The sequence below is a fragment of the Aquarana catesbeiana genome, linkage group LG06 (genome assembly GCF_042186555.1).
Source record: "Aquarana catesbeiana isolate 2022-GZ linkage group LG06, ASM4218655v1, whole genome shotgun sequence".
Taxonomy (NCBI): Eukaryota; Metazoa; Chordata; class Amphibia; order Anura; family Ranidae; genus Aquarana; species Aquarana catesbeiana.
Window position 1 is genome coordinate 79,009,214 of NC_133329.1, and position 16,478 is coordinate 79,025,691.

Here is a 16,478-nt window from a genome sequence, read left to right on the forward strand (position 1 = left end):
ACGTGTTTCACGTGGACAATTTGTGCTTATAGCCATGATTATGAGTAATCACGAATTGTCCGTGTGAAACACGCTAACAATGTTCCTGTCTTTTTGTCTGGCACAGTGACAACTAAAAGGATTTTAAAGGCTTTGATTCCGTTGTGGTGTTCGGCTATCGCTTTCCCTTTATCTCTGTCCTTCTACCTGCCATACTATTCTGGTTTACAACCACTATAAAACTGCACTTCACAAACACGCGTAACCTCCAAGCTATAAAACTTTTGACATTTTATATAAAACCCCAAGGCTGGGTGCTGTTGAATCGAACAGCAATAAAGTTATATCTAGCTTATGTTCTATAGCTGTACAGTTCAATCAAAGAGAGACTGTAGAAGATTATTTAAGCCTAGAAAAAGAAGTTGACAGTCTCCTTAACCTTCTGCAATGCTTCCAGCAGTTCTGGCCAGCTTGGTGCGGTTGGGATGGCTCTCTATGATGATCAGTGAAGATTGCCCATCGCTCTCCTTCGGATCCTGGATCTCAACCTCTTCTACGTTTGATTGTTCATGCAGTACTTTGCCGAGCTCCACATCCCCATCATCTGATTCTGAGAGGAGGCCTGAAAGAAGACATACAAATGATGAAATATAATATAAATACTAAAGCGCTGATATAATTAAAAGAACTGATAAAATAAAAATTACAAAAAGATTACTAGATGACATCAGCTGCAACCAACCCTTGAAAAAGTCACGTGACCTGTGACTCAACGCGTCGGGAGGAGCCAATGATGTCTCTCCAGTGTTCAGTTGCACGGGAGGTGTAGTGAGGAGGAGTAAGCTAACGAGCCTGACTGTTACGATATGCTTGATACATTTGTGCATATATGAGTGTATTCATTTTCAGTTTCACTGAGCACAGTTGTTTAAACAATATTGAGCAATGTTATTTACACTTTTATTTGAGAGTCAACATCTATGGAGAAGTAAAAAGTTTTCTTTACCAAAAGATGAGCGGAGAAGCAACAAGTTCTCTTGGCAAGAAATTCCACTTTGAAATACCACACTTTGGAGTCAATCAGATCGTTACATGTATGTGGAAATTCCAGTGACAATTTGTGCCTAGCTTGGAAGGTGAATGGGCACTTCATAGGTGGTGGTGATTATTGAACTATCAGATTACTCATTTCAAGGTTTCATTCAGACTCAAGATAGACATCTTCTGTAAAAATGAAAGTGGTTGTAAACCCTTCCATATACCCAGTGAAGTGACTGGCCTCAGGTGATACACAGAGATGAAACAAAATCATCCTACATATGTTGTACCTGTTTATTTCATCTCATTTCTACATCTGTTTAGGGTACAAAATTTATAAAGCTTGTTTGAATGGTCAGAAATAAAAAGGGGGTGTAGAGCTGAAATTACACAGTGAGGAGAGCACTGAGCTGATTGGAGGGAAGAGACACAGCAAACAGGAACAGAGCTGAGGCTGTCAATTACAGGCTGCCTGCTGGAAGCTCCCACTTACATTCAGGAATTTTGGTGCGCTTTCAGAAAGTGCACCAAACCTGCAGGATAGAATAAAAGTCTATGGCTAATCGCAGCAAACTCGTAGAAAAGCTGCAGGTACACTGCCCTGCACCTGTGGTGGGGATAAACAGTGTGAAAGCAGACCTATACTATTATGCCCAGTGTATTGCCTCACACTGACCTGAAAATCTCTTCTTTCCTGCTGCTGGCACCACTCTGGAGACCGCTAGCCAAGATAAGAGGTGGAGTGCAGTTGGTATCACTCTGCATGGGACAGGAGCCAGCACTACAGAGGGGGCATCGGCTTATGCGGCTCTTGCTCCCTAGTGCTCCAACTTTACAAGTAGTCCCTCTACATTGCATTTGGTTTGATGCTCTGGAAAGCGGGTCTGCAAGCCCAGACAGCGATCTACCAGTCACCTGCCTGCCATCTACAGGTTGCTTTGTTCATATTTCATGTCTGAGGTTTACAACCACTTTCAAATGTTTGCAAAGCTAAGAATCCTAAAACCGTTATTGCTTTTCATGTACAGTTTGTAGCGGGGAGAAGGTGGCTTTCCTAGAAAGGCTGAGAAACTGTAAAAAGCAGACTAAACAAAGCCACGCAGGGTGGATGAATTGATGAGCATAGACTGGACCCTGAACCAAGATTTGGCCATATATTTCTATTGAACAAAGTAGGCTTAAAAATAATCAATTTCTGGCAAGTCAAATTTCACAACTTTTATCACACTGGTTAATTAAGAAGATAAAGATTCAAAAAGGGACAGGTCCTCTTTGAAAAAAAGATTTTAGGTCTCCTGACCTGCAGTCTCCACTCGTTGCACCGGGCTGATGTTCAGACGAGGAGGCGAGGAAATACAGGGCCGAGGTGCCCTATCACGTGGCATCCCACTGGAAATGTATGTGGAATCTCTTCTCTGTTCTGTCAAATCTGGAATTCCACAGAGGTTTATTTTCTTTTCAGTAAATAAATAAATAAAAAAACACTGACTATAAATGTCTTAATGTATGGTCCACTAACCAGAGCTGGAATGGAGAGTCCTAGGTAGATTGCTAGCTGGGCCTGACTGATGGAGAGAAGGCAGACATGGAGCAGAGCTGAGGATAAGAAGATATATTTGTGGCATTTTCCATATAATTATGTAAGGGAGTGCAACACATCTAAAATTAGAGCAAAAAAAAAAAAAACCCCACAACCACAAACATACACAATTTTTGAGTTCAAAAACAGAAGGTAGACCTCTAAGGGCCTGAATACCAAGAGGATCATCTGAGATCACAAGGGTATAGGCCTAAAGCAGTGGTTCTCAACTCCAGTCCTCGGGCCCACCAACAGGCCAGATTTTAAGTATTACCTTGGGGAATTGCAAACTAGAATACTGCAATCACTGAGCAGCAAAGGAGATCACCTGTGATATATTTCAGTTATCTTGCAAACCTGGCCTGTTGGTGGGTCCTGAGGACTGGAGTTGAGAACCACTGGCCTAGAGGGAAGTCATACAGAGAAACAGTAGGAGTCAGCCGTTCCCTCATTATTACGCCCTGTATGTTTAAACCTAGTTACAATAAGTGTCATTCATTGCAATGTAAGTGAAAATCAGACAAGTTTAAAGATCAAAAATAATTTTGTTTAAAACAAGCTCAATACAGTCCAGTTGCATCAAAGCAAAAAAGTTGCAAAAGGGCTAACAGATCTTCTTCAATAAGGAGCCACAGCCTGAGTAGAAAAGCTGTCAAATGTCGGCATGCTGTAGAGAAGGATTCTTGCTCTCTGTGGAAGCAGTGGCCTCTCTGTAGAGTTCCAACATTTCCCCTGTTGAATCAGAGCTTTAGCTTTGCAATTATTAAAGCACATGCTCTCTGCTGATTGGAGAGCCCCAGTTCCAACTCAGCAAGGAGAGTATCAGACCTTTGCAGAGCGATTCTTCCACATAGAGAGGAGTTCTTCTCTGCAGCATGCTAACTGGGGACAGGCTCTTCTACTCAGGCTGTGTCTGCTTTGTAAAGAAAACAAGCTATGCACAGCTCTAGCTTAGATGCGCCTAGAATGTATATAGCCAATAGTCACTGAACTCTCAAATGAAAATGAAAAAAAAATGAACAGATAAAATTTTAAATATACCAAAGATCTGGGGCGTCAGGATCTGGAGCCGCCTCGAAATCCCAGATAAATATTGCATCTCCGGCAGAGATGACTGTCTGCTGGTCAGGAGAGAAGTCCACCTGTTGTACTGGTTCCGAGTGACCGATAAACACCTGAAAGGAAATTGCATACAATCCAATAAATGTAGTGATACAATGCCTAAAAAAACAAAATTAAAATTATATTTAAAGCCCCACTGAAGTCTCACATCTTTTTACCTCTTCATAGTCCTGAATGAGGTTTGCTTAGAAACGCCTTTAAATACTTTTTTTTAATATCACTGACAATGCCGTTTCCTGAACTCACACTGCAGAGCTCTGTGCTGGCAGAGCCAAGTATCAGCCACACCCCTTTATCATGACTGTTCTCACACAAATCTGTGTTGCAGAGAAGGGCAGGGGGTGGGTCTTACCTGGCCTGTTAATGAGTGCTGATTGCTGAGAGCACGGGATCTAAAGCTGGCTATACATGCATAGATGTCTTTGGTTCAGTCTGCAGGCTGATGGACAAATCTCCCGTGTTGGCTATTGTGTTCTGACACAGGGAGGAGCTACAGCGGTGACTTTATTACACCTGGTGGGGTGTCTGCATGCGATTGATTGTTTTATATGCGATTTACTCCTGCTTCCTTGTAAGTATTTTTAAACCTTTATTAACCCTTTCATGACTAAGCCTATTTTTGAAATTTGGTGTTTACAAGTTAAAATCCGTATTTTTTGCTAGAAAATTACTTAGAACCCCCAAACATTATATATATTTTTTTAGAAGAGAGTCTATAGAATAAAATGGCGATTGTTGCAATATTTTTTATCACACGGTATTTGTGCAGCGGTGTTTTAAACGCAAATTTTTGGAAAAGTGACACTTTCATGAATTTTAAAAAATCCAAACAGTAAAGTTACCCCAATTTTTTTGTATAATGTGAAAGATGATGTTACGCCGAGTAAATAGATACCAAACATGTCACCCTTTATAATTGCACGCACTCGTGGAATGGCGACAAACTACGGTGCCTATGAATTTCCATAGGCGATGTTTTAAAAAATTTTTACGGTTACCAGGTTTGAGCTACAGAGGAGGTCTAGGGCTAGAATTATTGCTCTCGCTCTGACGATCGCGGCGATACCTCACATGTGTGGTTTGAACACCGTTTACATATGCGGCCGCGACTTCCGTATGCGTTTTCTTCGCTGCGCGAGCTCGCGGGGACGGGGGCGCTTTAAAAAAAATTTTTTTTTTTTTTTATTTATTTATTTTATTTATTTTTGTACTTTTATAAATTGTGTTTAACATTTTTTTTTTTTTTTTTTACTTTTATTGCTGTCACAAGCAATGTAAACATCCCTTGTGACAGTAATAGGTGGTGACAGGTACTCTTTATTGAGGGATGGGGGGTCTAAAAGACCCCCCATCCCTCCTTTACACTTCAAAGTATTCAGATCGCCGAAAACGGCGATTCTGAATACTGTGTACTTTTTTAAATTCGGCGCCATTGGCAGCCGAGTAAACGGGAAGTGACGTCATGACGTCGCTTCCGCGTTTACAATTAGAAGGCTGGAACGAAGCCGCTCACAGCTTCGTTCCAGCCCGCCCCCAGCCGCCGGAGATTCCCGAGTGGACACCGGGCCTCCCGATCGCACGGGAGGCCTGGTAACAGCGGCGGGAGGGGGGGGGATGTCCCCTCCCGCTCCTCCGGTATAACAGCCGAGCGGCTTTTAGCCGCATCGGTTGTTATACTCGGGTAGCCGATCGCCCGCTGAAAACAACGGTACCGGGATGATGCCTGCAGCTGCGGGCATCATCCCGGTATAACCCCGGAAAGCCGAGGACGCATATGTGCGTTCGGTCGGCGGGAAGGGGTTAAAAAGCCTCGATTTTTAAATTACTACACAAAAGTTCCTCCTTTGTCTCTCCCTTTTGCTGAGCCACACTGTTGAACATAGAAAGTACAGGCCGGCAACTCGACAGCTTCTCCATAGAAAATATTTATTTAAGCATTACAGCAATAACATCATCCAAAAATCTGACGCGTTTCGTCCTTGGGCCTTCAGCTTTTGCTTAAGGCCTAAACAAGTCAGAATTTTTGGATAATGTTATTGCTGTAATGCTTAAATATTTTCTATGGAGAAGCTGTCGAGTTGCCAAGCTGTACTTTCTATAGATCTTTTGTGAGCTTAATTAGCCAGAGCACCGACTACTCTACACACCAACTATACTATATAGTGGTAGAGCTTGGGTGAGTTTTACTCTTGACACTGTTGAACATCCTGGTTGTACGGTAACCCATCCTGGAAATTTGGCTCCTGATATCCATCCATCCCATGGGGATACTGGGATAAAGTGCAGCCAGACCCCCATCTTGGGGTAAGATCAGCTGGTAAGCAGCTTGAGTTGAGTGTACACTTTTTGGTGTGAAGATTTTTGCTAACCACACTGAAATATGGATTCTTGTTGATAAAAAGTATAAATGAACTTTTTGCACAAAAAGCACGTTTTTTTCTGATGGTCTTTACTGGATTTATGAAGGTATTTTTTCCAACACATTCTTATTTAAAGGTTCTGATATATATGAACGTTTTTCTTGATTGATACTGAAAACATGTGTTGCGCTAATATTTTTTCTGACATGGATGGTCACTGTCCACCCAACAAAAATCGATTTTACAATTGACCTTTGTTAAGCCAGGTGGTACTGACAGGGGAATCCATGGCTTGAGTTTAGGCAGCAGAAATTCCGAACAGTATATAGCAGCCTTAAAGTGATATTAAAAGGTTTATTTGTTTTTTTCTCTTAAATAACAAACATGTAATACTTACCTGTCCAATAGTTTTGCACAGAGCAGACCTGATCCTCCTCTTCTGGGGTCCCCCTCCAATGCTCCTAGCTCAGTGATGGCAAACCTTGGCGCCCCAGATGTTTTGGAACTACATTTCCCATGATGCTCATGCACTTTGCAGTGTAGTTGAGCATCATGGGAAATGTAGTTCCAAAGGATCTTGGGTGCCAAGGTTCGCTATCACTGTCCTAGCTCCTCCTGCCTTTGAGACCACCTGCCCTAGAAAGCGGCTTGCTGGGGAGGGGGGTACTCAAACTGGCAGCCCTCCAGCTGTTGCAGAACTACAAGCCCCATGAGGCATTGCAAGGCTGACAGTTACAAGCATGACTCCCACAGGCAAAGGCATGATGGGACTTGCAGTTCCGCAACAGCTGGAGGGCCGCCAGTTTGAGACCCCTGTTCTAGGGGGTTACTTGTGCAGGCTTAATCTTGAGCTACACTGTGTACTTCTATTGCCACACACAGTGGTCACTGCATTTCATTGACAGCAGCAGGGGCCCAATGGCTCCCAAGCCTCTCACTGAGCCCAATGAGGAGGGAGAAGGAGCAGCACCGAGATTGGGCTTAGGAAAGTTTAACTCTTTTTTTGAAAAAGATATAAAACATTGACACAGTAATTCTTAGGAAATTATTTAGGTGGGGGAGCTGCACCTAAAAGCTTTTTTTACCTTAATGCAGAGAATGCATTAAGATAAAGAAACTTTAGCCTTTACAACCACTTAAAAAAAAAAACCTCTAGTTCAAGTCATATACAGGCTATAAAAATGGAGGTTGTTAGTACAATGTCTATCAGACCGCTTATCTATTGCTGTGGGCTCAGTTGCACATTAACAAAATCTTTATAGCAGTATGTGCATATAAACTGACCACACAAAATACCCGTGTTTTTCTAGAAAATAAACTACCATTTCTGTAAAAAAAAAATAAATTTATGTAGAAACCTCATGCCTCTCACTGTCATACAAATTTGGGAGAACTTAACACCTGTGTGACCAGTTGTATAAAATAATAGCTGGGCTGCTATATACCAGAGAAAAAACAGATTGTATGCAGTTTGGAAGAACTGGCTTTGAACACATCCTTATGCAACATTAAGCCTAGGTTCACACTTGTGCGATGAAGGAACCAGCGCTGGTTCCTGCATTTTATCACTCCCACAGGCAGTGCACACTGGCCGCTGCGGGTGTCAATACAAGGTTAATGACACCCCCAGATCGGTTCACAGATCACAGTGCGGACTTTGAACTCGCACAGGAATCGGATCACATATCTCACCCATGCGATCCAATTTCAGTGGGGGGGGTCCCTGCATGGCCGAATTCGCATTTACACAGACATTGCATGTGATCGGCCCCGCAGTGCGGGTGCGAATCACGTGCGATGTCTGTGTTCGCGCACATGTGAAGCTTAATACATGAGATATTTTCATCACCATGCATTTACATTTTGTTTTCAATTTTTTAGAATTTTGGGAGGGTTCCTTCTATAAATAGAATTTGGGATGTTGGCAACAATTTGGAGGATTTAATATATTTTTTCTCCTTGTGGTTCATTACTTTATTCAATTTATTAGAAGCATTACTGCACACATCAGATGAATTTCAGTAAAAGATAATATACTGCACAACTTTTTTTCAGCTTTGCTGACAGTAATAGTCAAATCACAAAGAATATTGAACAGGTTTTTGTTCTCTAAAGCGGCACGGTCACCTGCCAACTCATGGAAGAATGACATTACCTCCATATAGCCACTGCCCTGCCCACCTCTCCCTCAAGATATACTCACTGATCCATGTTCCCTCGCTGCCTTACTGCTGCAGGAGCCAACTGCAATGCCGGACATAGATGGATTTGAACAGTGTATGGGCAGGCTGAATGAACCAAGTTGATCGACTGATCAACTTTGATACAACCAGTCTGCCGGATTTTACTTGTGATTATCGCTAGCAGCTGGTATAGCCGCTAGCAATAATCACTGTCTCCCCCCACCCCCGGTAGAAGACAAGGACTCCGCAGGAGGCATTCCTGCATCAACACGGTCTATGTGGATGGGGGAATTGAGTGAATGTCTTTCGCAAGGGAGAAATTTGCACCCTGTATGACCTGCTTAAGTAAGCTCCGCTATTAGATAGTGTCAGAGCTTACCTGTGTAAATGATCTCAAGGTTCTTCTCCACAGGACAGGGTGTGGGTCAAACGATTGGCTGCACTGTCACACTTAGTAGGGTCACCTGCACCCCCATACCTGGAAGCTCTTAGAACAACGGGGGGGGGGGGGGGGGGGGGCGCAAACAGAAGACAAAAGGCAGCAAGGAAGCATAGATGAGCAAGTTTAGTTTGCTGGGGATAGGCTATTAGAAGACCATGAATGGGCAAAAAGCCCATAGATTCAGGGAGCCAATAACAGTTTTGCAGTGGTGCCAATTGAGGAGAACAGGAAAAGCAGCCTTTTGATACGGTATAAAAATAACACATCACAATGCAAGGCTTTTGACAACTAAACGCGCTCTTCATGCAGAATTTTTTTTTTTAAACACACCCCTAATGTGAAAATGATAACATAAAATAATGAGAAAGCATAAGTTAAATGTCTTCTGTTCTGTAGAGGTATGTTGCTGCAACACTGGGACGGATCTGGACTTGCATTGGATTCTGTCCTGCTTAGTTAAAAGCTCAGTGCTGTATGCTTGAGCATTGACAATAAGAACATCTGCTGGAGTGTAAATAGACAAAAAAAAAAAAAAGAACGGGGGGGGTGCAAAAAAACAAAAAAAGGGTACTAGAGAGAAACAGCAATTGATTTACCGTATTTATCGGCGTATAACACGCACCCAAGTTAAGGAGGAAATTTTAAGGAAAAAAACTTTTAGGAGTAAAGTTTAAGGAAGAAAAACTTACATTAAAATGCCCATCAATGCAGCGTTATCGGTGTCCATCTGCAGCCTTGTCAGTGTCAGTGCAGCCTTGCCCAGTGTCCATCTGCAGCCTTGTCAGTGTCAGTGCAGCCTTGCCCAGTGTCCAGTGCAGCCTTGTCAGTGCAGCCTTGCCCCAGTGCAGAATTGTCAGTGCAGCCTTGCCCCAATGTCCATTGCAGCCTTGTCAGTGCAGCTTTGCCCCAGTGCAGCCTTGTCAGTGCAGCCTTGTCAGTGCAGCTTTTCTCCAGTGCAGCTTTGCCCCCGTGCAGCCTTGCCCCCGTGCAGCCTTGCCCCCCCGTGCAGCTTTGTGGGATCGCCGCGATCCCTGCCGTCATACACAGCCCTGTGTAAATTTAAATATGGCGCCGAGACTGCAGGGACTCGGCGGAGCGCTAATACACATAGCGGAGAGTCCTCGGGTTTTCTCGGCGTCGCTTAGAGTCCCGCCCTATGGGCGGGACTCTAAGCGGCGCCGAGAAAACCCGAGGACTCTCGGCTATGTGTAGCTCCGCTCCGCCGAGTCCCTGCAGTCTCGGCGCCGTATTTGAATTTCCACACGGCTGTGTAGGTCGGCGGCGATCGCGGCAATTGCCGCGATCGCTCCGATCACACACACAATTGGGGGGGGGATCGGCCTATAACACGCACCCACGATTTTCCCCTGATTTTCAGGGGAAAAAAGTGCGTGTTATATGCCGATAAATACGGTACTAATAAATGAATAACAAACTGTAAAAGGCAATACAGTAAATCAATACCAATATAAGTATGGATGTTACCTGTGGGCGGGAGGTTCCAGGTGACCCATGGTCCCACACTTTGATGATTCTATCTCCTGCTGTCAGCAGGTACTTATCATTCTCACTCAGTGCCAGTGTGGAGCAGTACTGCTTGTGCGCTTGTGAAACCTGAACAAAGTAAAATATATTCATGGTTATAAGACTGAAAAATTCTACAGCGCTTTTCCGGTTATACCAAATAAACTTTAAAAAAAAAAAAAAGAAGAGGACCTGTACTGTGGAAGCTATGCTTAAAAAAAAAAAAAAAAAAAAAACACAAGCAGATGGGGAATGGGATATTTACCAGGATTGCCTGTAGTCATACTGCAGCCGAAATTTTCCCCATTTCTCACCAGCAATACTGGTAGAGTAGCAGGGCTTTGCTTCCTCATTTCAAGGTTCCCTTGATGACTGGTGATCTGATCACTAGTGGGAGATTAGAAGGAGGGTGGAGCAAGCACAGATCCACTGAATAAATTAAGCAAAAGCAAGGAGATCCTTGCACTGTGAGTACTCAGGTACAGCTTCCACACCAGAAAGGAGAACAGTGAGCAGCACAGTAGTGACATCACCAAATCTCACTCCAAATCTCCTGAGACTAGCAGTCAGAAGCAGCAGTGCCTTAGATCTCTCACGAGTGCCTAAGCAAAGTCACATGTCAGGAAGTGCCCTGTTATTTTTCAGAAGACAAGACAAAAAAAAAAAAAAAAAAAAAGCTGATTTTTCAAGGTTCTGCCAGGGCAAAAATAGGATTTTTTAAAACAGCTTACCTGTAAAATCCTTTTCTTTCGATGGACATCACGGGACACAGAGCCTCAGTAATTACTGATGGGTTATATAGGTATCACTAGGTGATTGGACACTGGTCACACCCTAATCAGGAAGTTCAACCCCCTATATAATCCCTCCCCTTGCAGGGATACCTCAGTTTTGTAGCCAAGCAATATAGTGTATTAGAAGAGGGGCGGGACCTTTGTGTCCCGTGATGTCCATCGAAAGAAAAGGATTTTACAGGTAAGCTGTTTTAAAAAATCCTACTTTCTTTCTCGAACATCACGGGACACAGAGCCACAGTAATTACTGATGGGATGTCCCAGAGCAATGCTACCTGAGGGGAGGGGAACCACAACCAAGTAGGGTGCAATCAGACCTGAGGACCTCGTACCGCTGCCTGCAGCACACTAGGCCCAAAGGCGATATCCTCATGGCTTCTCACATCCACCTGATAAAATCTGGTGAATGTATGAACTGAAGACCAGGTTGCGGTCTTGCAGATTTGAGCCATAGAGGCCTGGTGATGCACTGCCCAAGAAGCACCAATAGCCCTTGTGGAATGTGCCCTGATCTGAAACGGAGTAATCTTCTGTTTCAAACCGTAAGCTTGAATGATCAATTGTCGAATCCACTTAGAAATGGTAGCTTTTGATGCTACTTGTCCTCTACTGAGACCTTCTGGCAGCACAAACAAAACATCCGTTTTGCGAATCTGAGCAGTTGCTTCCAGACAGGCCTTGACTGCTCTTACTACATCCAAAGAATGTAGTGATCCCCCTTCCGTAGAACAGGGATCTGGAAAAAAGGAAGGCAGAACAATGTCTTGGTTTAGATGAAAATCTGAAACCACCTTCGGTAAAAAACTAGGATGAGGGCGCAGTACCACTCTATCCTTGTGAACAATCAAATAAGGCTCTTTACAGGAAAGAGCTGCTAATTCTGATACTCTTCTAGCAGAAGAGATGGCTACCAGAAAAATTAACTTCCTTGTCAGCAAGACCAAAGGAATCTGACCTATTGGTTCAAAAGGCTGTTTCTGTAACACAGACAGAACCAAGTTCAAATCCCAGGGGTTTAGGGGCATCTTAACCGGAGGATTAAGTTTCGGGCCAAAGAATGCGAAGCAAGTGGCCGTTGAAATAATACTGATAAGGCCGAGACCTGGCCCTTGATGGTACTCAAGGCCAGCTTCATCTCTAATCCCAATTGTAGAAAATCACATATTTTCTGGGATGCCAACCCCTGGATTCACACCAGGATATATAAGCTTTCCAGATTCTCTGATAAATCATCCTGGAAGCTGGCTTCCTTGCATTGATCAAGGTAGATACCACAGGACCTGAAAGTCCACGATTCTTCAGAACGTGGGTCTCAATAGCCAAACCGTCAAATTTAGCATTTGTAAGGCAGGATGGAACACTGGACCTAGGTCTGGGTGTACCGGTAGTGTCCACGGGGAACCCAACCGTCATCCTTACTATTTCTGCATACCAAGTCCTTCTGGGCCAAGCAGGGGCCACCAGAAGTACCGACTTCCTTTCCAGCCTGATCCTGTGAAGGAGTCGTGGCAGTAGCAGAATAGGTGGAAATGCATAAATCAGTGAGAACCGATGCCACGGAATCACCAACGCATCCGTCCCGCATGCAAGAGGATCCCTCGTCCTTGCCACAAATCTGTCTATCTTTTTGTTGCATCGGGATGCAAAGAGATCTGCATCTGGGACCCCCCATCTTTGGCATATGGCCCAAAAGACGTCGGGAAGCAGAGACCATTCCCCTGGGAGTAACTGCTGGCGATAGTCCGCCTGCCAGTTCTCTATCCCTGGAATGAAAAAACTGCCGATATGCATGGCACCTGCATCTCTGCCCAGGCTAAGATCTGGTTCACTTTCTTTTGAGCAGCTCGTCTCCGGGTGCCTCCCTAATGATTGACATAAGCCACTGCTGTGGCATTGTCGGACTGGATCCTGACCGGCCAACCCTGTAGCCTGATAGTCCAGGCTTTTAGGGCTAGATATACCGCACGGATCTCCAGAATGTTGATGGTTAGGGTCCTCTCGGTCTCAGACCATAGCCCCTGAACCGCAGACTGTTCCAGAACTGCTTCCCAACCTGAAAGACTGGCATCTGTTGTTACCACCGTCCAGGTAACCGGTAGAAAGGATTTCCCCTTCTGCAGGTTTTCGGATATGAGCCACCAATTGAGGCTCTGACACACCGCATGCGACAGGTGCATCGGAAAGTCTAATGCCTGAACCTTCTTGTTCCAGGCCGACAGAATACTGTGTTGAAGTAGTCTTGAATGGAACTGAGCATAGGAAACTGCTTCGAATGAAGACCCCATCTTTCCTAGCAGCCTCATACAAAGGCGGACAGAAGATCCTGACTGTCAGAATCAGCTCCCTTAAAGCAGATATCTTTGCCTGAGGTAGAAATACTTTCTCCTGGCTTGTATCTATGATCAGACCTAAATACTCCAGTCTTCTTACTGGGTTTAGGAAAGATTTTCCTGGGTTGAGGATCCAACCTAGATGTTCCAGATACTTGACCGTGGTCCTCAAGTTCCCATTCAAGGAAGCTACCGACCGGTCTATCAAGAGCAGGTCGTCTAGGTATGCTATGACAGTCATACCCTGAGCCTTTAATCTGGCCAGAGGAGGAGCCACGATCCTTGTGAACACTCGAGGTGCAGTGGCTATCCCGAAGGGCAGAGCCACTAACTGGAAATGGCGCCCTCCTACTTCAAAGCGCAGAAACTTCTAATGAGTAGGAAAAATGGGCACATGTAGATATGCATCTCTGATATTAATCGATGCCAATAATTCTCCTCCCTGCAGGACGGAGACTATTGTCCGAATTGATTCCCTGCGGAAGGACTGAATCCTTAAGAATCGATTCAGATGTCTTAAATCCAGAATGGGTCTGACATTCCCATTTGGTTTTTGGACCGTAAAAAGGTTGGAATAGAAACCCAATCCTTGATCTTTTGTGGGAACCACCCTGATGACCTCCTGCGACAAAAGACGCTCTAACACTAGAAGGAGGGACTGCTTCTTCTCTGGGTCTCTGGGAACACTTGATCTGAGGAAACGAGGAGAGGGAAATTCTTGGAACTCCAGCTTGTACCCTAAGGTTACCGTGGAGATTACCCATCTGTCCTGGAAGTCCTCCTGCCAGAGCTCTGAGAACTGTAGCAGTCTTCCCCTCACTCGAGCGAGCGGGGGCGCCCCTTCATGAAGAGGCGTTAGTGTCTTGTCTAGAAGACTTCTTCCCCCAGGACTTCTTTTGTCCCTGGGGTTGACTCTTGTTTGTAGCCCCAGACGGAGGAGGCCGTCGTAACTGCCCGGAGGCTGAAGCCCCTGGCGCTGGGGAGAGTGTCCGTTTGAAAGAGGGACGCTTACTCTTCTTCTTAACAGGTAAGAGAGTGCTTTTCCCACAGGAGATTCTCTTGATATAGTTATCCAAGTCTTCTCCAAACAACCTTGCACCACGAAAAGGGGTGCTTCGGCTGACCAATTTTTCAACCATAAGATTCTACGTATATGCACCAACCCAAGTGAAAGACGAGAGGTTTGCATGATAGAATCTCTGATGGCGTCAACAACCTAACATAAGGCCGCTGGAAGGTTAGCAAACCCCTGGGCCTGTTGTTCAGGTAATACTTTGATGACCTGCTTAACATGGTCTCTTAAGTATTGACAGACTCCAATCGCTGCTACTGCAGGTTGGGCCACTGATCCTGCTCAGGAAAAAACATCCTTTAATAAGGATTCCATCTTTTTATCCACAGGATCCCTGAGCATTGTCTACAGGACAAGTCAGACTACTATTTACAGAGGGAATGGCCGCATCAATGGCCGGCATTCCCCACATCTTAATACATTTTTCTTCTATAGGATAAAGTGCTGAAAACTTTTTCGGCGGAAGAAATCGCTTATCTGGGTGCTTTCACTCAGAATAAAGGAGCTTTTCAAGTAATTTATGAACAGGAAAAGCATGTGCTGCTTGGAAAGGTTTCGGTGACCCCAAAGCAGAAGAGGATTCTTTAGCAGTTTCAGGTAGGGGCAACTTAAATGTGGAGCGGACCAATCCAGTAAGGATCTGCACTGACTTTCTCCTCTTGGGAAGTCGCAGAGGGCCCCTCTCCACCTGATTCCTCCGAAGAGGAATCATCCGTCCCATCCCGATCCTCTGAAAGGGATTCATCTCCTTTATCCCAGAACTCTTCTTCCTGAGGGTCTTGGGGAACAGAGGAAGGCCTAGTGCGTTTTCTTCTACTGAGTGAAGACGTAATCACGGCCATTAATCTTTCCTCTAGACCATTAATGGTTGAGGAAAAAACCTCTTGTGTGTGTAATATATATACAGGGGCTGAAGTGCCAGAAGCAGGTGTAGCCCCTGACCCCAACGGCTCTCCCTGGCTACCTGTCCCTGGCCCTTCAGGGGGGGAGGATGCTGCTGACAGGGGCCCTCAGAACCTGAACGAGATCCCCTAGTGTCTCTGGTTCCTGGGGTGCTTGAACCTCTTCTACCCATAGTGCAAAGCAACAAGGTGTGAGGTATACAAATGAACACTGCCTGCTGAGCGATGTAGTCTGGCTAAAAGCCTTGCTATCCAATGCTCAATCTGGTGTTACTTCAGTAAATGCTGCCTAGGAGAATGCCTGTGTCCCACCTTACATGCGATTGTCAGCTCTGTGTCTCTCCAAAGGCTGTGTGCACCTGTACAGAGTGCCTTTAATAGCCTGCAGCTGGCCTGAGTGGGAGTCTAAGCACCTGTGCTGACGTCCCCCCCCTCGAGTTTTGAAAAAAACGAGCGCTTCCCGCACTGGCCGACTCTTCTGAAATACTATGGAGGAAGGCTGGGGGAGGGGGAGGAGGGAGAGAAGCTGGTAGTGAAGACCTGCCTAAAAAACGGCAATGGTCGGAAATGGCGGCCGAGGCAGCGGTGCCTGATCGGTATAACCGCTTTCTAGACCCCTGTGGCCTCTCTCTAGCCTGGGGGGAACATTCAAACATGAGAAATCCCCCCATCCATCCTACCGTGAGCCGGCCTGAGACGCTGTGAAACACATGTGCAGCATGAACACTGAGAGACAATCCAGCATGACAAGGTTTGTGCTCTTGGCAGCCCCCAGTGGTCACAATAGGCATAGCATGCATTTACCTTAAAGGAGAAACCTACTAGAATTAGAAAATTCAGTGGAATCTCCTCTTACCTTATCCAGCCGCAGGGTTCAGTTTACACAGACCCAATCTTCACCTCTCACGGTGGGCTCCGTTTGAAAAAACGGAGACTGGGGCCCCCTACGAATAGGGAGATCCTGCAGTTCTGGGCCCGTAAAGCACCCGGCTAGAAATTAGGCTAGAAAACCATTTTCTAATATTTGGGGGGCCAGCTCTCTAAAAAGAGAAGCATTACAGGTAAAACCTCGTTTCTTCGGACACGAGGCCCGGGTACCATCCAATTCGGCCTAGAAAGGACACTTTAAATGGATCCGGTCTGCCTGGCTTGC

The 16,478-nt window shown here is 45.2% G+C and overlaps 1 protein-coding gene across 1 annotated transcript in view; it reads right to left on the reverse strand.

The window, feature by feature from the left end:
- WDR90 (WD repeat domain 90) overlaps window positions 1-16,478 on the reverse strand; it is a 62,574-nt gene that overhangs the window by 16,781 nt on the left and 29,315 nt on the right. The window contains exons 24-28 of the mRNA XM_073636287.1: window positions 10,189-10,317; window positions 3,638-3,771; window positions 2,537-2,613; window positions 2,318-2,446; window positions 419-601 (exon numbers count right to left, since the gene is read on the reverse strand). Of these exons, the coding sequence (XP_073492388.1) occupies window positions 419-601; window positions 2,318-2,446; window positions 2,537-2,613; window positions 3,638-3,771; window positions 10,189-10,317 (652 nt within the window). The remainder of the gene's footprint in view (window positions 1-418; window positions 602-2,317; window positions 2,447-2,536; window positions 2,614-3,637; window positions 3,772-10,188; window positions 10,318-16,478) is intronic.